Source organism: Rhinoraja longicauda, chromosome 19 (genome assembly GCF_053455715.1).
Source record: "Rhinoraja longicauda isolate Sanriku21f chromosome 19, sRhiLon1.1, whole genome shotgun sequence".
NCBI lineage: Eukaryota > Metazoa > Chordata > Chondrichthyes > Rajiformes > Arhynchobatidae > Rhinoraja > Rhinoraja longicauda.
Window position 1 is genome coordinate 28,851,977 of NC_135971.1, and position 24,147 is coordinate 28,876,123.

General features: G+C 49.9%; 1 protein-coding gene across 1 annotated transcript in view; it reads left to right on the forward strand.

Annotated features, from left to right (window-relative positions):
* LOC144602923 (H-2 class II histocompatibility antigen, E-U alpha chain-like) overlaps window positions 1–22,666 on the forward strand; it is a 41,144-nt gene extending 18,478 nt beyond the window's left edge. Inside the window, exons 4-5 of the mRNA XM_078416045.1 lie at window positions 2,984–3,131; window positions 22,534–22,666. Of these exons, the coding sequence (XP_078272171.1) occupies window positions 2,984–3,129 (146 nt within the window). The 3' untranslated portion in view covers window positions 3,130–3,131; window positions 22,534–22,666. The remainder of the gene's footprint in view (window positions 1–2,983; window positions 3,132–22,533) is intronic.
* Window positions 22,667–24,147: the final 1,481 nt, after the last annotated feature.

A 24,147-nucleotide genomic window follows, 5' to 3' on the forward strand; every position in this document is an offset into this window, starting at 1 on the left:
AACCCTCCGGACTGAGGACATTGGGATGTGGGAGGAAGTCAGAGCACCCGGAAGAAACCCATGTGGTCACAGGGAGAATGTGCAAACTCCACACAGAAGATGAAGGTTGGAATTAACAAGATGTTCCTATGGGAAGAGTAAATCCAGGAGCCACCAATAGATTGGGAAAATCAGGTTGGTACTGGACCCCAGGAAAGAGAGTTTGTGGGGTGTCTCCGAGATGGATTCTTAGAACAGCTTGTACTGGAGCCTACCAGGGAGAAGGCAATTCTGGATTTAGTGTTGTGTAATGAACCTGATCTGATAAGGGGACTCGAGGTAAAAGAGCCATTAGGATGCAGTGATCACAATATGATAAGTTTTACTCTACAAATTGAGAGGGAGAAGGGTAAATCGGAAGTGTCAGTATTACAGTATAGTAAAGGGGATTACAGAGGCATGAGGCAGGAGCTGGCCAGAATTGACTGGAAGGAGGCCCTAGCAGGGAAGACGGTGGAACAGCAATGGCAGGTATTCCTGGGAATAATGCAGAAGTTGCAGGATCAATTTATCCCAAAGAGGAGGAAAGATTCCAAGGGGAGTAAGAGACACCCGTGGCTGACAAGGGAAGTCAAGGACAGCATAAAAATAAAAGAGCAGAAGTACAACAAAGCAAAGAAGAGTGGGAAGCCAGAGGATTGGGACTCTTTTAAGGTACGAGGGTAAACTAGCCAATAATATAAAGGAGGATAGTAAAAGCTTTTTTAGGTATGTAAAGAGGAAAAAAATAGTCAAGGCAAATGTGGGTCCCTTGAAGACAGAAGCGGGGGAATTTATTATGGGAAACAAGGAAATGGTAGACGAGTTGAACCGGTACTTTGGATCTGTCTTCACTAAGGAAGATACAAGCAATCTCCCAGATGTTCTAGTGGGCAGAGATCCTAGGGTGACGGAGGAACTGAAGGAAATCCACATTAGGCAGGAAATGGTGTTCGATAGACTGATGGGACTGAAGGCTGATAAATCCCCAGGGCCTGATGGTCTGCATCCCAGGGTACTTAAGGAGGTGGCGCTAGAAATTGTGGACGCATTGGTGATCATTTTCCAATGTTCTATAGATTCAGGATCAGTTCCTGTGGATTGGAGGGTAGCTAATGTCCCACTTTTTAAGAAAGGAGGGAGAGAGAAAACGGGAAATTATAGGCCAGTTAGTCTGACATCAGTGGTGGGGAAGATGCTGGAGTCAATTAGAAAAGACGAAATTGCGGAGCATTTGGACAGTAGTAACAGGATTGTTCCGAGTCAGCATGGATTTACGAAGGGGAAATCATGCTTGACAAATCTTCTGGAATTCTTTGAGGATGTAACCAGGAAAATTGACAGGGAAGAGCCGGTGGATGTGGTGTACCTTGACTTTCAGAAAACCTTTGACAAGGTTCCACATAGGAGATTAGTGGGCAAAATTAGAGCACATGGTATTGGAGGTAGGGTACTGACATGGATAGAAAATTGGTTGACAGACAGAAAGCAAAGAGTGGGGATAAATGGGTCCCTTTCAGAATGGCAGGCAGTAACTAGTGGGGTACCGCAAGGCTCGGTGCTGGGACCGCAGCTATTTACAATATACATTAATGACTTGGATGAAGGGATTAAAAGTACCATTAGCAAATTTGCAGATGATACAAAGCTGGGTGGTAGTGTGAACTGTGAGGAAGATGCTATGAGGTTGCAGGGTGACTTGGACAGGTTGTGTGAGTGGGCGGATGCATGGCAGATGCAGTTTAATGTGGATAAGTGTGAGGTTATCCACTTTGGTGGTAAGAATAGGAAGGCAGAATATTATCTGAATGGTGTCAAGTTAGGAACAGGGGACGTACAACGAGATCTGGGTGTCCTAGTGCATCAGTCATGTAAGCATGCAAGTACAGCAGGCAGTGAAGAAAGCCAATGGAATGTTGGCCTTCATAACAAGAGGAGTTGAGTATAGGAGCAAAGAGGTCCTTCTGCAGTTGTGCAGGGCCCTAGTGAGACCGCACCTGGAGTACTGTGTGCAGTTGTACAGGGCCCTAGTGAGACCGCACCTGGAGTACTGTGTGCAGTTGTACAGGGCCCTAGTGAGACCGCACCTGGAATACTGTGTGCAGTTTTGGTCTCCAAATTTGAGGAAGGATATTCTTGCTATTGAGGGCGTGCAGCATAGGTTTACTAGGTTAATTCCCGGAATGGCGGGACTTTCATATGTTGAAAGACTGGAGCGACTAGGCTTGTATACACTGGAATTTAGAAGGATGAGAGGAGACCTTATCGAAACATATAAGATTATTAAGGGGTTGGACACGTTAGAGGCAGGAAACATGTTCCCAATGTTGGAGGAGTCCAGAACAAGGGGCCACAGTTTAAGAATAAGGGGTCGGCCATTTATAACTGAGATGAGGAAAATCTTTTTCAGTCAGAGAGTTGTGAATCTGTGGAATTCTCTGCCTCAGAAGGCAGTGGAGGCCAATTCTCTGAATGCATTCAAGAGAGAGCTGGATAGAGCTCTTAAGGATAGCGGAGTCAGGGGGTATGGGGGGAAGGCAGGAACGGGGTACTGATTGAGAATGATCAGCCATGATCACATTGAATGGCGGTGCGTACAGACTCGAAGGGCCGAATGGCCTCCTCCTGCACCTATTGTCTATTGTCTAATATAGGACAATCATCCAATCAAAGGGAGAGTTTGGGGAAAGACATCTTCACCTTGAGACTGCTGAATATGGGGATCTTTGACGTCCAGTCCACACACTGTACCAACGTTGGGTTCACCAATGACCTGTGCAAACCTGTCACCCAGCCATGAGCGCTGTGTTACTGTCGTGTGTGGCCAGGGTTTGCTGATGGTGGGTGTGTGTTTGGGGTGGGACTGGCACCCCTCCACCCAGGTGGGCTTGGTGTCCCAGCTCTCTGCTCCGTGTTCACCCCAGGCTCTCTGTGGGATCCTCACCCTTCCCTCGTCTCTCCCCAGAGCCCGAGGTACCTGAGGAAGCGTCCGGCCCTGGAACCGTGATCTGTGCTCTGGGACTCACTCTGGGAATCATCAGTGCCGTGGTGGGAATCATCTTACTGATCAAGGAGAGGCAGCGGCTGCAGGCTCAGCAACAGGGCATCTAGAGGTGAGTGCGGGGCTGGTGATGATTACAGTCTGGGCCCAGTCCCATCACTGGGGGAGATTGTCAAAGTCTCAGAAGCTGCTCCCTGCTCCCGATGCAAGGTGCAGGGATGAACAAGGGGCAGCTCTATTCCCGTGTGACACCACAAACTCCAGCACGGACTCCAGACTCCAGAGAGTGTGTGTGGGATACCAGCACCTCACGGGCAGGGGACCTCACGGGCTTGGAGAGATGTGGTACTTATACCCTGACAGCCAGTTTCACACCCAGCCTTGGAACCTTGCACACTGAGTGTATCACCTTCCTCAGTCTGAGTCTGGGGCATTTGGCAATGCTGGACTAGCAAATATTCCCAACAACTGGCTAAATCAAATGCTATTAATTTACAACTTTTTCATTCCCTTTTTAAACATATTACAGAGTTGAACAATGAATTTTCCAGTGGACCTGATATATTTAAAGGGAGCATGGGAAGTGGGGCCCTGGTGAGTGAACATTAGCAGGGCAAACATTACCTGGTGAGCAATGCCAAACTGTTGGGATTTCCAAACAGTGGTGCAGCGGTAGAGTTGCTGCTTCACAGTACCAGAGATCCAGGTTCAATCCTGACTACAGGTGCTCTCTGTACTTTCTCACTGTGACCGAGTGGGTTTTCTTTGAATACTCTGGTTTCCTCCCACATTCCAAAGACGCACATGTTTTTAGGTTAATTGGCTTCGGTAAAAACTATAAATTGTCCCTAGTGTGTCGGATAAAGCTTGTGTACTGGGGACGATCGCTGATCGGCATGGATCAGTGGGCCGAAAGGCTTGTTTCTGCGCTGCACCTCGAAAGTCAAAAGTAAAGTCTGAAGTTACATAAAGGAGTATCGGAGCAGGGGTGTTATGGATCCTGCAGTATTCCCAGTCTCTGCTGGAATAGGCTGATTACTTCTCACATACGTTTCTGGCTGAAGATTTTCTGCCTCCTTTTCATCCCTTCTTTGGAATCCAGAACATGCTGTTGGAGGGCATGGTAGAAGCAGAGACTCTATATCAATACTTTTCCGACCTTATTTCCAAAAACTCTCATAATTCCAAGGTCCTATTTAGCACTATTACCTCTGTCATATGTCCCGCCCCCAGTACCAGCTTAGTTGGGTCCCCTGCTAAGTGCGAAGAATTCTCTAAATTTTTCACTAGCAAAGTTGAGAACATTAGAATGAATATTTCCCCTCCCACCCATGACCTAGCTGTCTAGCTGGTCTGTAAGAAAATAACTGCAGATGCTGGTACAAATCGAAGGTATTTATTCACAAAATGCTGGAGTAACTCAGCGGGTCCGGCAGCATCTCAGGAGAGAAGGAATGGGTGACGTTTTGGGTCGAGACCCTTATTCAGACTGTAGTTTCAGACTGAAGAAGGGTCTCGACCCGAAACGTCACCCATTCCTTCTCTCCTGAGATGCTGCCTGACCCGCTGAGTTATTCCAGCATTTTGTGAATAAATACCTTCGATGTCTCACTGGTCTGTTCATCTAAATTGGACTGTTTTCAACCCGTCACTCTATCCTCCCTTGCAGAGCTTGTCTCCACTATGAAACCTGCAACCTGCCCCCTTGACGCTGTCCCCAAGCTGGCCTTCTGAAGAATGTCATTGCAATAGCCGGTCCCAGCATCCTCTCTATCATCAACAGTTCTCTGGCCACTGGCACCGTTCCAACCTGCTTCAAGGATGCGGTGGTCCAGCCCCTCCTGAAAAAACCTAACTTAGACCCCACCTTGCCTAGCAACTACAGACCTATTTCCAAACTGCCATTCCTGTCAAAAGTCCTTGAAAAGGTAGTTCTAAATCAACTGCTGCCTTACCTACACCAAAATACCATCCTGGAAAGTTTCCAGTCAGGTTTCAGGGCCCACCACAGCACAGAGTCTGCCTTGTTGAAGGTATACAATGACCTGCTTCTCACTATCGACACCGGCGACTGTGCAATCTTGCTCCTTCTCGGGCGGCACGGTAGCGCAGCGGTAGAGTTGCTGCCTTACAGCAAATGCAGCGCCGGAGACTCAGGTTCGATCCTGACTACGGGTGCTGTCTCTACGGAGTTTGTACGTTCTCCCCGTGACCTGCTTGGGTTTTCTCCGAGATCTTCGGTTTCCTCCCACACTCCAAAGACGTACAGGTATTTAGGTTAATTGGCTGGGCAAATGTAAAAAATTGTCCCTAGTGTGTGTAGGATAGTGTTAATGTACGGGGATCACTGGGTGGCGCGGACTTGGAGGGCCGAAGGGCCTGTTTCCGCGCTGTATCTCTAAATCTAAATCTTCTCGACCTCAGCGCAACATTCAATACAGTAGACCACACCATCCTTATTGACCGTCTCCGGTACGCGGTTGGCGTTGATGGCACTGCCCTGAGCTGGTTCGTTTCCCACCTCAAAAATAGGGGTTTCTCCATCAATATAGGCAATTATTCCTCTTCCCCAGCTAGCCTCTCTTGCGGGGTTCCACAAAACTCTATCCTAGGCCCCATTCTCTTCTCTCTGTACATGCTCTCCCTCGGCCAAATCATTCAAAGGCACGGCATTTCTTTCCACTGCTATGCCGATGACACTCAGCTTTATCTCCCCCTGATAGCCAACAACCGGTCAAATTTAATCAGCCTCATGCACTGAGGACATAAAATGTTGGATGGCACAGAACTTCCTCCAATTAAACGAGAGCAAGTCTGAGGTCATCCTATTCGGCCCCCCCCGACTCCATCAAATCGATAACAGGCAGTCTTGGAAGCCTATCCTGCCTAGTCAAACCGCATGTCAAAAACCTTGGCGTGATATTTGACTGCATTAAAGTTTGATAAGCAAGTCAACGCTGTGGTAAAAGCCAGCTTCTTCCAACTTCGTACCATAGCTAAAATCAAACCTTTCCTCCAATTTGACGACATTGAAAAAATCATTCACGCATTCATTTCCTCCCGCCTAGACTACTGCAACTCCCTACTGCAACTCCCTATACACTGGGATCAGCCAATCATCCTTGTCCCACCTGCAATTAGTCCAAAACGCCGCAGCGAGACTCCTGACGGGTCCCGTAAAAGGGACCACATCACCCCGATTCTGGCCTCTCTCCACTGGCTCCCAGTACGGTACAGAATCAACTTCAAGCTCCTCCTATTCATGTACAAAGCCCTAAACGGGCTTGCCCCCCCACCCCCCCCCCCCCACATATCAAAAATCTTCTAACCCACCACTCAATCTCCAGGTCCCTCAGGTCGGCCGACTTGGGGCTACTGACTATCCCGCGGTCGAGGCTTAAGCTCAGGGGTGATCGCGCTTTTGCGGTTGCAGCCCCTAGACTGTGGAACAGCATCCCTCTCCCCATCAGAACTGCCCCCTCCATCGACTCCTTTAAGTCCAGGCTCAAAACCTATTTCTACTCCCTGGCGTTTGAGGCCCTCTGAGGGGGCGCTGTGAACTGTTTATGTATGTGCTGTTATGTTGGTGAGCCATTGTATGTTCGTTCTTAGTACCTGAACTGATGTACAGCACTTTGGTCAATGTGGGTTGTTTTTAAATGTGCTATACAAATAAAATTGACTTGACTCTCGAATGAATGGGGAGGGAAGTTCTAGAAGGGATAAGCGAGTAAGGTCAGGGCCAATTGCGGGGAGGTGAATACCGAAATTAAAGTGTTGTATTTAAATGCGCGAAGTATAAGAAATAAAGTGGATGAGCTTGAGGCTCAGTTAGACATTGGCAAGTATGATGTTGTGGGAATCACTGAGACATGGCTACAAGAGGACCAGGGCTGAGAACTGAATATTCAGGGGTACACAACGTATAGAAAAGACAGGCAGGTGGGCAGAGGGGGTGGGGTCTCTCTGTTGGTGAGGAATGATATTCACTCCCTTGCAAGGAGTGACATAGAATCAGGAGATGTAAGGGTAAAAAGACCCCAATGGGAGTTATCTACAGGCCCCCAAACAGTAGCCTCGACATAGGGTGCAAGTTGAATGAGGAGCTAAAATTGGCATGTCACAAATGTAATGCTACGGTGGATATGGGAGATTTCAACATGCAGGTAGACTGGGAAAATCAGGTTGGTAATGGACCCCAGGAAAGAGAGTTTGTGGAGTGTCTCTGAGATGGATTCTTAGAACAGCTTGTACTGGAGCCTACCAGGGAGAAGGCAATTCTGGATTTAGTGTTGTATAATGAACCTGATCTGATAAGGGGACTCGAGGTAAAAGAGCCATTAGGAGGCAGTGATCACAATATGATAAGTTTTACTCTACAAATTGAGAGGGAGAAGGGAAAATCGGAAGTGTCAGTATTACAGTATAGCAAAGGGGATTACAGAGGCATGAGGGAGGAACTGGCCAGAATTGACTGGAAGGAGGCCCTAGCAGGGAAGACGGTGGAACAGCAATGGCAGGTATTCCTGGGAATAATGCAGAAGTTGCAGGATCAATTTATCCCAAAGAGGAGGAAAGATTCCAAGGGGAGTAAGAGGCACCCGTGGCTGACAAGGGAAGTCAAGGACAGCATAAAAATAAAAGAGCAGAAGTACAACAAAGCAAAGAAGAGTGGGAAGCCAGAGGATTGGGACTCTTTTAAAGAGCAACAGAAGATGACTAAGAATGCAATACGGGGAGAAAAGATGAGGTACGAGGGTAAACTACCCAATAATATAAAGGAGGATAGTAAAAGCTTTTTTAGGTATGTGAAGAGGAAAAAAATAGTCAAGGCAAATGTAGGTCCCTTGAAGACAGAAGCGGGGGAATTTATTATGGGGAACAAGAAAATGGCAGACAAGTTGACAATAGACAATAGGCAATAGACAATAGACAATAGGTGCAGGAGTAGGCCATTCAGCCCTTCGAGCCAGCACCGCCATTCAATGCGATCATGGCTGATCACTCTCAATCAGTACCCCGTTCCTGCCTTCTCCCCATACCCCCTCACTCCGCTATCCTTAAGAGCTCTATCCAGCTCTCTCTTGAAAGCATCCAACGAACTGGCCTCCACTGCCTTCTGAGGCAGAGAATTCCACACCTTCACCACCCTCTGACTGAAAAAGTTCTTCCTCATCTCCGTTCTAAATGGCCTACCCCTTATCCTTAAACTGTGGCCCCTTGTTCTGGACTCCCCCAACATTGGGAACATGTTATCTGCCTCTAATGTGTCCAATCCCCTAATTATCTTATATGTTTCAATAAGATCCCCCCTCATCCTTCTAAATTCCAGTGTATACAAGCCCAATCGCTCCAGCCTTTCAACATACGACAGCCCCGCCATTCCGGGAATTAACCTAGTGAACCTACGCTGCACGCCCTCCATAGCAAGAATATCCTTCCTCAAATTTGGAAACCAAAACTGCACACAGTACTCCAGGTGCGGTCTCACCAGGGCCCGGTACAACTGTAGAAGGACCTCTTTGCTCCTATACTCAACTCCTCTTGTTACGAAGGCCAACATTCCATTGGCTTTCTTCACTGCCTGCTGAACCTGCATGCTTCCTTTCATTGACTGATGCACTAGGACACCCAGATCTCGTTGAACTCCCCCTCCTCCTAACTTGACACCATTCAGATAATAATCTGCCTTTCTATTCTTACTTCCAAAGTGAATAACCTCACACTTATCTACATTAAACTGCATCTGCCATGTATCCGCCCACTCACACAACCTGTCCAAGTCACCCTGCAGCCTTATTGCATCTTCCTCACAATTCACACTACCCCCCAGCTTAGTATCATCTGCAAATTTGCTAATGGTACTTTTAATCCCTTCGTCTAAGTCATTAATGTATATCGTAAATAGCTGGGGTCCCAGCACCGAACCTTGCGGTACCCCACTGGTCACTGCCTGCCATTCCGAAAGGGACCCATTTATCCCCACTCTTTGCTTTCTGTCTGTCAACCAATTTTCTATCCATGTCAGTTGAACTTTGGATCTGTCTTCACCAAGGAAGATACAAGCAATCTCCCAGATGTTCTAGTGGCCAGAGATCCTAGGGTGACGGAGGAACTGAAGGAAATCCACATTAGGCAGGAAATGGTGTTAGGTAGACTGATGGGACTGAAGGCTGATAAATCCCCAGGGCCTGGGGATAGTAGTAACAGGATTGTTCCGAGTCAGCATGGATTTACGAAGGGGAAATCATGCTTGACTAATCTGCTGGAATTCTTTGAGGATGTAACTAGGAAAATTGACAGGGGAGAGCCGGTGGATGTGGTGTACCTTGACTTTCAGAAAGCCTTTGACAAGGTTCCAAATAAGAGATTAGTGGGCAAAATTAGAGCACATGGTATTGGAGGTAGGGTACTGACATGGATAGAAAATTGGTTGACAGACAGAAAGCAAAGAGTGGGGATAAATGGGTCCCTTTCAGAATGGCAGGCAGTAACTAGTGGGGTACCGCAAGGCTCGGTGCTGGGACCGCAGCTATTTACAATATACATTAATGACTTGGATGAAGGGATTAAAAGTACCATTAGCAAATTTGCAGATGATACAAAGCTGGGTGGTAGTGTGAACTGTGAGGAAGATGCTATGAGGTTGCAGGGTGACTTGGACAGGTTGTGTGAGTGGGCGGATGCATGGCAGATGCAGTTTAATGTGGATAAGTGTGAGGTTATCCACTTTGGTGGTAAGAATAGAAAGGCAGAGTATTATCTGAATGGTGTCAAGTTAGGAAATGGGGAAGTACAAAGAGATCTGGGTGTCCTAGTGCATCAGTCACTGAAAGGAAGCATGCAGGTACAGCAGGCAGTGAAGAAAGCCAATGGAATGTTGGCCTTCATAACAAGAGGAGTTGAGTATAGGAGCAAAGAGGTCCTTCTGCAGTTGTACCGGGCCCTGGTGAGACCGCACCTGGAGTACTGTGTGCAGTTTTGGTCTCCAAATTTGAGGAAGGATATTCTTGCTATTGAGGGCGTGCAGCGTAGGTTTACTAGGTTAATTCCCGGAATGGCGGGACTCTCATATGTTGAAAGACTGGAGCGACTAGGCTTGTATACACTGGAATTTAGAAGGATGAGAGGGGATCTTATCGAAACGTATAAGATTATTAAGGGGTTGGACACATTAGAGGCAGGAAACATGTTCCCAATGTTGGGGGAGTCCAGAACAAGGGGCACAGTTTAAGAAAGGGGGTAGGCCATATATCATATCATATCATATATATACAGCCGGAAACAGGCCTTTTCGGCCCTCCAAGTCCGTGCCGCCCAGCGATCCCCGCACATTAACACTATCCTACACCCACTAGGGACAATTTTAAAAAAACATTTACCCAGCCAATTAACCTACATACCTGTACGTCTTTGGAGTGTGGGAGGAAACCGAAGATCTCGGAGAAAACCCACGCAGGTCACGGGGAGAACGTACAAACTCCTTACAGTACAGCACCCGTAGTCAGGATCGAACCTGAGTCTCCGGCGCTGCATTCGCTGTAAAGCAGCAACTCTACCGCTGCGCCACCGTGCCGCCCATATAGAACTGAGATGAGGAAAAACTTTTTCAGTCAGAGAGTTGTGAATCTGTGGAATTCTCTGCCTCAGAAGGCTGTGGAGGCCAATCCTCTGAATTCATTCGAGAGAGAGCTAGATAGAGCTCTTAAGGATAGCGGAGTCAGGGGGTATGGGGAGAAGGCAGGAACGGGGTACTGATTGAGAATGATCAGCCATGATCACGTTGAATGGCGGTGCTGGCTCAAAGGGCCGAATGGCCTCCTCCTGCAACTATTGTCTATTGACTTGACTTAAGTAATATCCAAACCAGAACTTGAATCAACAAGACAGAGACTGTGAACCCAAGGGGGGTGAGTAGAATGTGTACAGATGGGTGCAACTGTTGGCAATGAAATAGTGAGCCAAAGGACCTGTTTCTGTGCTGTATGACTCTGATAGGTGGCGGCCAAAGCACTGATCCCAGTTGTCAGCCTAGGTTTAGCCGAACAACCCAAGAATCTCAATCTATTTTAAATCTGTTAACCAATTCCCAATCTATCCCCATCCATTATCACCATTTCCATGTGCTCTAACCTTTATCAACAACTTCTGTACGCAGCCTTCCTGAAAGCCTTCTGCAAATCCCCCACATCCACTGGTTTCCCTTTAACCATATTAATACACAAAAGGACATAATGTGCTGGATCCTCATAAAATGCCAGTGGTTTGACCAACATGACTTTCCTTTCATAAATCTGCATTAGCTTGGCTCAATTACATTCTACTTTTCCTGTTTTCAATTCTTTAGTTTCCAGAATTTCCACATTTACTAATGTTAGGCTAACAGGTTGGTAGTTCCCAATGTATTCTCTTTTCTTTCTTAGATAGTGATACAGCCACATCAGGTCCTCAGGTATTTATCAGATTCCAAGCTCAATAACTTCTCCCATTTCCAAATACAAATTTCTCCAGTCTTATTTGCTCTGGATCCTTGGTTCTTCCACCGCCGCTGCCGTCGACCTCCACCGCCTCCCCGGGGCCGCTGCCGCCGACCTCCACCGCCCCCCTCGGGGCCACCACCGCCGCTGCCGCCGACCTCCACCGCCCCCCCGGGGCCACCACCGCCGACTGCCGAGGCCTACCTGAGGCTGCTGCCGCCGACCTCCACCGCCCCCCCGGGGCCACCACCGCCGAATGCCGAGGCCTACCTGAGGCTGCTGCCGCCGACCTCCACCGCCTCCCCGGGTCCGCTGACGCCGACCTCCACCGCCTCCCCGGGGCCACCACCGCCGACTGCCAAGGCCTCCCCGGGTCCGCTGACGCCGACCTCCACCCCCTCCCCGGGAACGCTGCCGCCGACGTCCGAGGCCTCTTCACCGCCGCTACCGCAGCCGACCTTCCCGACCTCTTCACCGCCGCCCACTCCCTCCCCGGCCATCCGCTGACCGAGCCGACCGCCACTTACCCGGACTCCAGATCCCCGTGGGCCTCCCCCAGCGACCGTGCCGACCCGCGCCGCTCCACCGCCCAACAGCAGGTCACAGCCGTCGCTGTACCCGGCCCCCGGGACCAACAACAGGCTGCAGCTCCACCCAGCCCACACACACCGCGCTGGGCCCACACACACCGCGCTGGGCCCACACACACCGCGCTGGGCCCACACACACCGCGCTGGGCCCACACACACCGCGCTGGGCCCACACACACCGCGCTGGGCCCACACGCACCGCGCTGGGCCCACACGCACCGCGCTGGGCCCACACGCACCGCGCTGGGCCCACACGCACCGCGCTGGGCCCACACGCACCGCGCTGGGCCCACACGCACCGCGCTGGGCCCACACGCACCGCGCTGGGCCCACACACACCGCTGGCCCCACAGCCCCACAGACACCGCGCTGGGCCCACAGACACCGCGCTGGGCCCACAGACACCGCGCTGGGCCCACAGACACCGCGCTGGGCCCACAGACACCGCGCTGGGCCCACACACACCGCGCTGGGCCCACACACACCGCGCTGGGCCCACACACACCGCGCTGGGCCCACAGACACCGCGCTGGGCCCACACACACCGCGCTGGGCCCACACACACCGCGCTGGGCCCACACACACCGCGCTGGGCCCACACACACCGCGCTGGGCCCACAGCCCCCACCAGGCAGAGCCCCTCAGCACTGCTGGGTCCTACTGCCCACCCTCTACTACAGGTAACTGCAGCAGGGGTTCCACTGGGTCTCCCCCTTCACCCTCCAGCCAGTTGACCCCCAGTACTCCCCACATCGGTCCTCATGCCCCCCTCTGCCCAGCTAACCCACCACCCCCCCACCATACATCCCCTCCACCTGCCCCCCTGCCTCCATCCGACCCCAACCCCCACCATTGCCGGGTGTTCACCATCCCCCCTGACCTCCCCCTTTCAGACACCGAACGGTCGGTCCTCAGCAGAGGCCTCACCTTTGTTCCCCTCCGCCCCCACATCAACGAGTTCCGCGTCCGCCATGACGTGGAGCTCTTCTTCCGCCGCCTCCGAGCCTTTTTCCATGGTAAGGAGTCCCGACCCCCCCACTGATGACCCCTTCTCCCGTCTCCAATGGACCCCCTCCACTTTTACCCCCAGTGTGGCCAACTACCCCCACTAGAACTTTTTATCTCCTTCTACCGGCGTGACATTAACCACCTCAAATTCTCCACTCCCCTGACGTACTCCAACCTCTCCCCTCCTGAACGTGCAGCCCTCCACTCACTCCGCAACAACCCGGACTTAATAATTAAACCCGCTGACAAGGGAGGGGCTGTGGTAGTGTGGCGTGCTGACCTCTACCGCACCGAGGCCAGACGACAACTATCAGACACCTCTTCCTACCTATCCCTGGACCATGACCCCACCGATAAACACCAGACCTTTATCAGCAGCACCATCACCGACCTCATCACCTCCGGCGATCTACCCCCCAGTGCCTCCAATCTCATAGTTCCCCAGCCCCGCACGGCCCGATTCTACCTCCTACCCAAAATCTACAAACACAACTGTCCCGGCAGACCCATTGTCTCTGCCTGCTCATGCCGCACCGAACTTATCTCTACCTACCTCGACTCCATCCTATCCCCCCTGGTTAAATCCCTCCCCACCTATGTCCAAGACACCTCACACGCTCTCCATCTCCTGGATAACTTCCGGTTAACAGGCCCCCACTCCCTCATCTTTACTATGGATGTCCAGTCACTCTACACTTCCATCCCCTACAAGGATGGTCTCGAAGCCCTCCGTTTCTTCCTCGACCGCAGAACCAGCCAATCCCCATCTACCAACACTCTCCTCCGCCTAGCAGAGCTGGTTCTTACCCTCAACAACTTCTCCTTTGACTCCTCCCACTTCCTCCAAACCAGAGGCGTAGCTATGGGCACTCGCATGGGCCCTAGCTACGCCTGCCTCTTTGTCGGGTACGTCGAACAATCCCTGTTCCAGACGTACACTGGCCCCAGCCCCGAACTCTACCTCCGCTACATCGACGACTGCATTGGTGCTACCTCTTGTACCTATGCAGAACTCACTGACTTCATACACTTCACCTCCAATTTCCATCCTGCTCTTAAATATACTTGGACTATCTCCGACATCTCCCTCCCGTTTCTGGACCTCACCACCTCCATCACAGGAGACAGACTAGTGACAGACATTTACTATAAACCCACTGACTCGCACAGCTATCTGGACTACACTTCTTCCCACCCGGTCCCCTGCAAAAAGTCTATCCCCTACTCCCAATTCCTCCGTCTACGCCGCATCTGTGCCCGGGATGAGGTGTTTCACACTAGGGCTTCCGAGATGTCCTCGTTCTTGAGGAAACGGGGCTTCCCCTCCTCCATTATAGATGAGGCTCTCACTAGGGTCTCTTCTACATCCCGCAGCTCCGCTCTTGCTCCCCCTCCCCCCCCCTCGTTCTCACCTTCCACCCCACCAGCCAGCGGATCCAACATATCATCCGCCAACATTTCCGTCACCTATAACAGGACCCCACCACTGGCCATATCTTCCCATCCCCTCCCCTTTCTGCATTCCACAGAGACCGTTCCCTCCGTAACTCCCTGGTCCACTCATCCCTTCCTACCCAAACCACCCCAACCCCGGGCACTTTCCCCTGAAACCGCACGAGATGCAACACCTGTCCCTTTACCTCCTCCCTCAAACTCCATCCAAGGACCCAAATAGTCTTTCCAGGTGAGACAAAGGTTCACCTGCACCTCCTCCAACCTCATCTATTGCATCCGCTGCTCTAGACGTGAACTTATTTACATCGGCGAAACCAAGCGCAGGCTCGGCGATCGCTTCGCTGAACACCTGCGCTCGGTCCGCATTAACCAACCTGATCTCCCGGTGGCCCAGCACTTCAACTCTCCCTCCCATTCCCAGTCTGACCTTTCTGTCATGGGCCTCCTCTAGTGCCATAGTGAGGCCCACCGGAAATTGGAGGAACAGCACCTCATATTTCGCCTGGGCAGTTTGCAGCCCAGTGGTATGAACATCGACTTCTCCAACTTTAGATAGTTCCTCTGTCCCTCCCGTCCCCTCCTCCTTCCCAGATCTCCCTCTATCTTCCTTTTTCCACCTATATCCTTCCTTTGTCCCGCCCCCCTGACATCAGTCTGAAGAAGGGTCTCGACCCGAAAGGTCACCCATTCCTTCTCTCCCGAGATGCTGCCTGACCTGCTGAGTTACTCCAGCATTTTGTGAATAAATACCTTCGATTTGTACCAGCATCAACAGTTATCTTCTTATAGAATTCAAAGGTTTCTGAGTCCTCTTCCATGTCCACACACACACCATATTTAATCATTATTCTTGTAGGTTCCCCAGCCTTCCTGTTAGGAACCCATATTTTCCTTCACTCGTCTTTTTCTTTTTACACACCCACAGAACCCCAACAATCCATTTTCCAATGTTGAAACAAGGTGCTGTTTAATATAGAAAAGGACATCATGTGTTGGAATAATTCAGCAGGTCAGGTAACCTACTAAACCCCTCCATTTAGACTCCCACCTATTTCTCTGCACTCCCATCCTCTCCTGTTACTCTCCTCTCTAGCTACGTAATTCACAACTCTTCAACCCTGTCTCATACCTTCTGCTTTTATCTCTGGCCTTTGACCAACCACCTGCCTATCAAATCCTCCCTCTCACAGTCCACCTATTACCTGCCACATGTTGTCCTGCCTCTCCCATCGTCTAGTTTTCTTCTCTCCCCACCCCCCACTACAATCAGCCTGAAGAAGGTCTTGACCTAAAAACCACCTATCCATGTTCTCTAGAGATGCTGCCTGACCCATTGAGTTACTCCAGCACTTTGTGTCCTTCTGCGTTTTTCAATAGTTTACTTTCATATCCCATTTACCTTTTCTTTGTAAACTTGTTGACCGTTTTTTTCTGAAATCAAAATGTTCCCTCTCCTCAGGCTTGCTGTGTGTATTGGCAACTTTATAAGCCTTTATACACTGATGAGCCAAAACATTATGACCACCTGCCTAATATGCTGTTGGTCCTCTGTGTGCCGCCAAAACAGTGCCGACCCACCGAGGCATGGACTCTACAAGACCCCTGAAGGTGTCCTGTGGTATCTGGCACCAAACCTTTAGCAGCAGATCCTTCAAGTCCTGTAAGTTGTGAGGTGGAGCCACCGTGGATCGGACTTGTTGATCCAGCACATCCCACAGATGCTCAATCGGATTGAGATGTGGAGAATTTGGAGGCCAGGGCAACATTGTGAACAATTCATCATGTTCCTCAAACCATTCCCGAACAATGTGTGCAGTGTGGCAGGGTGCATTATCCTGCTGAAAGAGGCCACTGCCATCAGGGAATACCATTGCCATGAAGGGGTGTACCTGGTCAGCAACGATGTTTAGGTAGTTGACACGTTTCCCATTGACGTCCACATGAATGGTCGGACCCAGGGTTTCCCAGCAGAACATTGCCCAGAGCATCACACTCCCTTCACCGGCTTGTCATCTTCCCACAATGCATCCTGGTGCCATCACTGCCCTCGCGCATTGATGAGCCTTGGGCGCCCAACACCCTGTCTGTCGCCAGTTTGTGGTTTGTCCCTCCTCGGACCACTGTCGGTAGGTACTCACCATTGCTGACCGGGAGCACCCCACAAGCCTTGCCGTTTCAGAGATGCTCTGACCCAGTCGTCTGGCCAGAACAATTTGGCCCTTGTCAAAGTCGCTCAGGTCTTTACTCCTGCCCATTTCTCCTGCATCCAACACATCAACTTCAAGAACTGACTGTTCACTTGCTGCCTAATATATCCTACCCCTTGACAGGTGCCATTGTAACAAGATAATCAATGTTATTCACTTCACCTGTCAGTAGTCATAATGTTTTGGCTGATTGGTGTATTCCCCTCTCACCCAGGGTTGAACCATTTTTCCTGTTGTGCCTTAAAGGAATGTACATTTGTCGCAATAATACTTTTGTTTGAAAGGTTGCCCACTGCCATTGCCTGTCCACTGTAATATCTTCATTGTAGTTCCCACCATTCCCATCCACCCTGCCTACTTTCGCAGATTAGATCAAGATCAAGATTAAATTTAATGGGATATGAAAGTAAACTATTGGAAAACGCAGAAGGCCACAAAGTGCTGGAGTAAGTCAATGGGTCAGGCAACTTCTCTAGAGAACATGGTCGAGACCTTCTTCAGGCTGATTGTAGTGGGGGGGGGGGGGGGAGAAGAAAGCTAGACGATGGGAGAGGCAGGACAACATGTGGCAGGTAATAGGTGGACTCCGGAGAGGGAGGATTGAACCACATCACACTTGAATTGGTTCAAGAATACAAAAATCCGAAAATGCACAAAGCTTTGAAATATAGCAGGACAAAGCACGGTAGCGCAGCGGTAGAGTTGCTGCTTTACAGCGAATGCAGCGCCGGAGACTCAGGTTCGATCCTGACTACGGGTGCTGCACTGTACGGAGTTTGTACGTTCTCCCCGTGACCTGCGTGGGTTTTCTCCGAGATCTTCGGTTTCCTCCCACACTCCAAAGACGTACAGGTATGTAGGTTAATTGGCTGGGTAAATGTAAAAATTGTCCCTAGTGGGTGTAGGATAGTGTTAATGTACGGGGATCGCTGGGCGGCACGGACTTGGTGGGCCGAAAAGGCCTGTTTCCGGCTGTATATATATGATATGATATGATATGATATGATAAAGGTGGTCACCCATTGTTTCAGGGCCGGTGGTCAGAGTGGGAGTGGGTGACTACCTGGCTGAGGAAGTGAGACAGACAGGTGATCAGGGAAACCAAGTGCATCTTCTGCCCATTTTCCAGCTGTTGAACCACAGCAGAATATAACCTTTATCCCATGTCCTCTTTTGCTGCCTTTCAGTCATCTGGCACCTCACCTGCAGCTAATGAAGATTATGTATCTCTGCCATGAGCCCCAGTGATCTCCTTTGCCTCCTATTGCAGCCTGGGATACAGCCTGTGTGCCAGGGGATTTATCTACCCTTAGGCCTGCTATGACATCTAACAGCTCGTTTGTTCTCAGTTTAATCAGGATGGTCAACACAGTATTTTTTCAAGGAATGTGGAAATCTCTGGTGATGAGGTAACAGGGAGGGTGGAATGGGCAGTGCATCTGATGTAGTCTACAGGGGTTTTGACTGATGTTCTAGGTTGGATGAAATAGTATAATTCCATGGGATCTGAGGAAGAGTCACTCAATGGTTGCAAATCTAGCTCAGTTCAGGAACCAGAAGATAACGCTGAGTGCTCTTTGACTGAAGGCTGGTACTTTGTGTAACAGATATTAATGGTGTAGACCTGAATATAGGGGGCACAATAAGTTTGTAGATGGCACAAAACTATTGACTATGGGCCAGCACAGTGGCGTAGCCGTAGAGTTGCTGCCTAACAGCGCCAGAGACCCAGGGTCGATCCTGACTACAGGAACTGTTTGTGCAGAGTTTGTACGTTCTTCCTGTGACCGTGTGTGTTTTCTCCGGGTGCTCCGGTTTCCTCCCACATTCCAAAGATGTGCAGGTTTGTAGGTTAATTCGGTTTGGTAACATTGTCCTTGGCATGTAGGGTAGATCTGGAATGTGGGTGATAGCCTGTTGGCATGGACCCGTTGGGCCGAAGGGGCTGTTTCCAGTTTCTCTAAAACTGGTATCAAGAGGAGGGACATTTTGGGATCCACTATTAAAGAAAGTTAACAGGGTGTTTAGAAAATAGGACCTGATGTTGGTATTGAGAGAAGGCTGGAATGCCTCTACAAATCACTCACTGCCTTCTTCCCAAATCCCTCTATCCAGAGGCATGGTCGACATGGTCTTCACTGTATGATAACTCCAGGAATAGTACAGGGAGCAGGGGGTGGGATCAGGCTGGGAAGTTTATTTTCCACCAGCCCTAACCTGAAGGGCCTCATGGCCTTCTCCTGCTATTCAGCTCCTGTGATTCCGTGCAGGAGGAGAAAAATGGGAAGGAGGGAGAAGGTGGGAGAAAGGGAAATAGGATGGCAGAAGGAGATACCTGGAAAGAGGAAGCAGGAGGTGGAAGATGATGGAGACAGGGGACAGTAGCGGGAGAGTGGGGAGAGGTGAGAGCAAGAGATGCCGACCGGCAGGACTGATGAAATCTGTCTCCAGTGACCAATCTCCCGTGTGGGACCTTATCAAAGGCTTTCTGAAAGTCTAGATACACTACATCCACTGGCTCCCATTCATCCATTTTACTTGTCACATCCTCAAAATATTCCAGAAGATTAGTCAAGCATGATTTCCCTTTCATAAATCCATGCTGACTTGGACCAATCTGTTTACTGCTATCCAAATGCACCGTTAGTACCTCTTTTATAATTGACTCCAGCATCTTCCCCACCACTGATGTCAGGCTAACTGGTCTCTCATTCCCCGTTTTCCCTCTCGCTCTTTTCTTGAAAAGTGGGATAACATTAGCTATTCTCCAATCCACAGGAACTGATCCCGAATCTACAGAACATTGGAAAATGATCACCAATGCGTCCACTATTTCTAGAGCCACCTCCTTGAGTACCCTGGGATGCAGACCATCAGGCCAGGGGATTTATCAGCCTTCAGTCCCATCAGTCTACCCAATGCTATTTCCCGCGTAATACAAATTTCTTTCAGTTCCTCTACCCACCTTGATCCTCTGTCCTCTAGTACATCTGGGAGATTGTTTGTGTCTTCCTTAGTGAAGACAGATCCGAAGTACCTGTTCAACTCTTCTGCTATTTCCTTGTTACCCATAATAATTTCACCCATGTCAGCCTTCAAGGGACCCACATTTGACTTTGCTACTCTTTTAGTTGCCTGATAACCGCTGGGAAGAAACTGTCCCTGAATCTGGAGGTGTGCGTTTCCACACTTCTGTACCTCTTACCTGATGGGAGGGAGAAGAGGGAGTGGCCAGGGTGCGACTGGTCCTTGATTATGCAGCTGGCCTTGCAGAGGCAATGAGAGTCAATGGGAGGGAGGTGGGGTTGTGTGATGATCTGGGCCGCATCAACAATTCTCTGCAATTGCTTACAGTCTTGGATGGAGCTGTTCCCAAAGCATCCTGGTAAAATGCTTTCTATGGTGCATTTGTAGAAGTTGCAGAGTGTTGTTGAGGACATGTAAAACTTCCTAAGCCTTCCAAGGAAGTAGAGACATTGGGGTTTCTTGGCCATTACTTCAACATAGGTGGTCAAGTTGCTGGTGATATTTACTCCTAGGAACTTGAAGCTTTCAGCCATCTCTGCATTGGTGCCGTCAATGTAAACTGGGGTATGTGTCCCACTTTGCTTCCTGAAGTCGATTACTATCTCCTTTGTCTTGCTGACATTGACAGAAAGATTGACACAAAAAGCTGGAGTAACTCAGCAGTTCATGCAGCATCTCTGTGTAAAAGGAAAATGTGATATAAAGATATAGAAAATTATAAAAGGACTGGACAAGCTAGATGCAGGAAAAATGTTCCCAATGTTGGGGGAGTCCAGAACCAGGGGCCACCGTCTTAGAATAAAGGGGTGGCCATTTAAAACTGAGGTGAGAAGGAACTTTTTCACCCAGAGAGTTGTGAATTTGTGGAATTCTCTGCCACAGAGGGCAGTGGAGGCCAGATCACTGGATGGATTTAAGAGAGAGTTAGATAGAGCTCTGGGGGCTTGTGGAATCAAGGGATATGGGGAGAAGTTGGGCGGTTACTGATTGTGGATGATCAGCCATGATCACAATGAATGGCGGTGCTGGCTCGAAGGGCCGAATGGCCTCCTCCTGCGCCTTTTCTATGTTTCTATGTGATGCTTCGTGTGGAGACCCTTCTTCAGAGAAAGATTGTTGTCTTTACACCAGGTCACCAGGTTCTCAATCACGTTCCCGTGGTTGCTGTCATGCTGAGGACCAGGTAACCAGGAGAGGGTCTGGACACAGCAATGTAGAAACAAGGAATGGCAGATGCTGATTTACAACAAAAAATGGCCTTGGCCAGAAACGTCATCTATCTATGACCTCCAGAGATGCTGCGTGACTCGCTGAGTTACTCCAGCACTTTGTGTCCTTTTCTCAACACTGGAATGTTGAGTTATATCATACCAACATTAATGAGTCATATACAATACAATACAATACAATATCCTTTATTGTCATTGTACAAGTACAGCGAGATTTTGATTGTTGCTTCCATATCGATGCTATCAAATCAAATATATAAATAAATCACAGCGAACATGTAAACAACAAGAAGGGGCGGGGGAGGAAAAAGAAAAAAGGGAACAAAGTAAAGTGCAAAAAAGGTTCATGCAGGGTCAGTTGTGCCAGATGACCCTGGGGGCAGAGACAGATCATGGGGGGCTCTCAGCAGGACCGAATCAGAGTAGCTATAGCTCTAGGGGTGAAGCTTAGTCTGGAGGTGCGGGCGTAGAAGGCCTTGTAACGTCTGCCAGATGGGAGTAGTTCAAACAGACAGTGGCATGGGTGTGTGGAGTCCTTGTAGATGCTGGTGGCTTTCCTGAGGCAGCGTGCCTTGTAGATGTCCTCCAGGGCTGGCAGCTGTGTCCCAATGATCCTCTGTGCTCTGCAAACGACCCGCTGAAGAGATTTCCTGTCCACTGCCGTGCAGCTGAGCTGAGATACCACACATATGTCAGTATGCTCTCTGAGGTGCAACGGTAGAAGGTCATCAGAAGCTGTTGTGGCAGACTGACCTTTTTTAGTGTTCTCAGGAGGAACAGCCGTTGCTGTGCCTTTTTGACAAGCGCGGAGGTGTTGATCCATTCAATGTACTGGCGGTAGTGTTGCTGTGGTGTATTGAGTTTGGTTTACAGACGCTGCACAGAAACAATCCACGCCGACAATTAACCATTCACTCTAGTTCTATGTTATCCCACTTTCGCATCCTCTCCCTGCACACTAGGGGCAATTTACAGAAGCTAGTTAACCTACAAACCTACACGTCTTTGGATGTGGGTGGAAACCCATGCAAATATACAGGGAGAACGTACAAACTTCACACAGAAGCACAGGAGGACAGGGTCAAAGCTGGGTCTGACTAAGAATAAGGGGGAGGCCATTTAGGACTGAGATGAGGAAAAACATTTTGACCCGGAGAGTTGTGAATCTGTGAAATTCTCTGCCACAGAAGGCAGTGAAGGCCAATTCACTGGATGTTTTCAAGAGAGAGTTAGATTTAGCTGTTAGGGCTAAAGGAATCAAGGGATATCGGAAAAAAATCAGGAATAGGGTACTGATTTTAGATGATCAGCCATGATCATGTTGAATGGCGGTGCTGGCTTGAAGGGCCGAATGGCCTCCTCCTACACCTGTTTGTCTATGTTTCTATGTCTGATGCTGTGAGCCAGCTGCTTTGCCAGCTGAGCCACTGTGCCGCCACTGAATCCCCAGCTGTTCCGATGCCCTATGTGGATGCCCCTCTTCTCCAGATGAACCTCACTGACCTCCCTTTCATTTTCCAGCCCAATCCTGCTGCCAGCCCTAGCTCCCCCTGGCTGCTCCACCTCGTCTGCCCGGGAGACCGGCAATCGTTCCACGGACATGGCATCTACAACCCAGCGGATCGGTTCCTGCAGCAATAAACCCTTGACTTCAGCCGCAGTCTGCCTGTCTGTTTGTTATCTGTATAGTCCTGGAAGTTGTGGGTGGTTTCACCAACACCGGTCGGTACGCACACGGTCCCAATGTTCCCGTGACTGTGTGCCACCTTGATGTAGAGTCTGTCGAGACAGGGGACCATGCCTGGCGGATAAACGCCTATTGATGAGAGCAATATGCCGGTTGTTACTGCTCTTGTAACAGCCCCCGCAGACAGGGGCGATGATTATAGCTCTCGGATCTGTGCGGCAGAGATCAGTCTGACCCCTGACCCTCTGGTTCACCCCACCAGTTACAGGTCTCCTTGCCCCAAAGCCCTGGGCCGGGCGGGGCAGACGGGACTCATGACCTTTATTTCACGGGCCCAGGGCTCCATCACTCCCGTAACTAGCGGTGCCAACTATCTCACTCCCAAATACAGGACAAGGTGACGTCACTGCCCTGCGCCCCACATGACCTCACCCAGCCAGCGGCCAAGTGCTCCCGCTCCACCAATGGTGGACGCCCGGGCCGGGAGACACAACCTCCATCAGGGGCTCCCAGAAATCGCAACAAAATGTAGTAATAATCAGCGAGGTCTTAAAATCCCGGGTTTAAATGTACAGGTTTGGGCTAAGATTGAACAGAAATGCCGTGGGGAAAAGCTCAGCGGGTCAGAAAGAGAAACAGAGTTAATGTCTCGAGTTGGTGACCGGTGAGCAGGAGGTCGCTGGGTTTTTTGATTCCTTTCCCCTCCCCAGAGTGTGCAGACTGGGGCAGCGTCCTTGGTAAACCTGCACACAATGCCGGTGGAGTTTGTGGTTGAAGCGGGTGGACCTGGCTCAAGAGAGGGAGGCGCCGGCCATCAGGAGGAGCAGGGGCCGAGCTGCCCCAATGGGATCGTGGTGTGCAGCTGGCGTTATTAACACAGAGAGCTGCCTCTGATGCCATTATATAGATGGAGCAGGCACTGGCCACATTGGCTCACACTGCCATCGTCACCCAATGCAAGAGTGTGATGTATTTCATGCCCGTACTCTGTAGAGATCCCCACGTACTTTAGAAACCACCTTCCGACCTTTACACAAGGAGTCACGATGCTCCACCGTCTGACTTAAAGCCATTTGAGAATGGTTGAGGGATAGCAGCCAAATGCGGCAGGTGGGACTGGTGTAGGGCATTTGGTCAGCCTGGGCGTTGGGCCAAACGCCCTGTTTCCCTGCTGTATGACTCTGTGGGTCCTGTTTCCTATTCAATACCACAATTCAGTCTGTCTGCATTGTTACCCCTAATGATGGAATGTAATCACATTCCTTCTCGGCATCTGTCAGAAATCTTGTGGATTGCACAAACCTGCTCAACAGCAAGCATGCTTCTCATGGGGACGTTAACGCTAATGGACAGAACTGACATCAGATTAACCTTTTATGTATTTGTTCTATATCTGTATAAAACTTGAGAGTCTTCATTACATTACAACAGGATTCTTTATTACATTA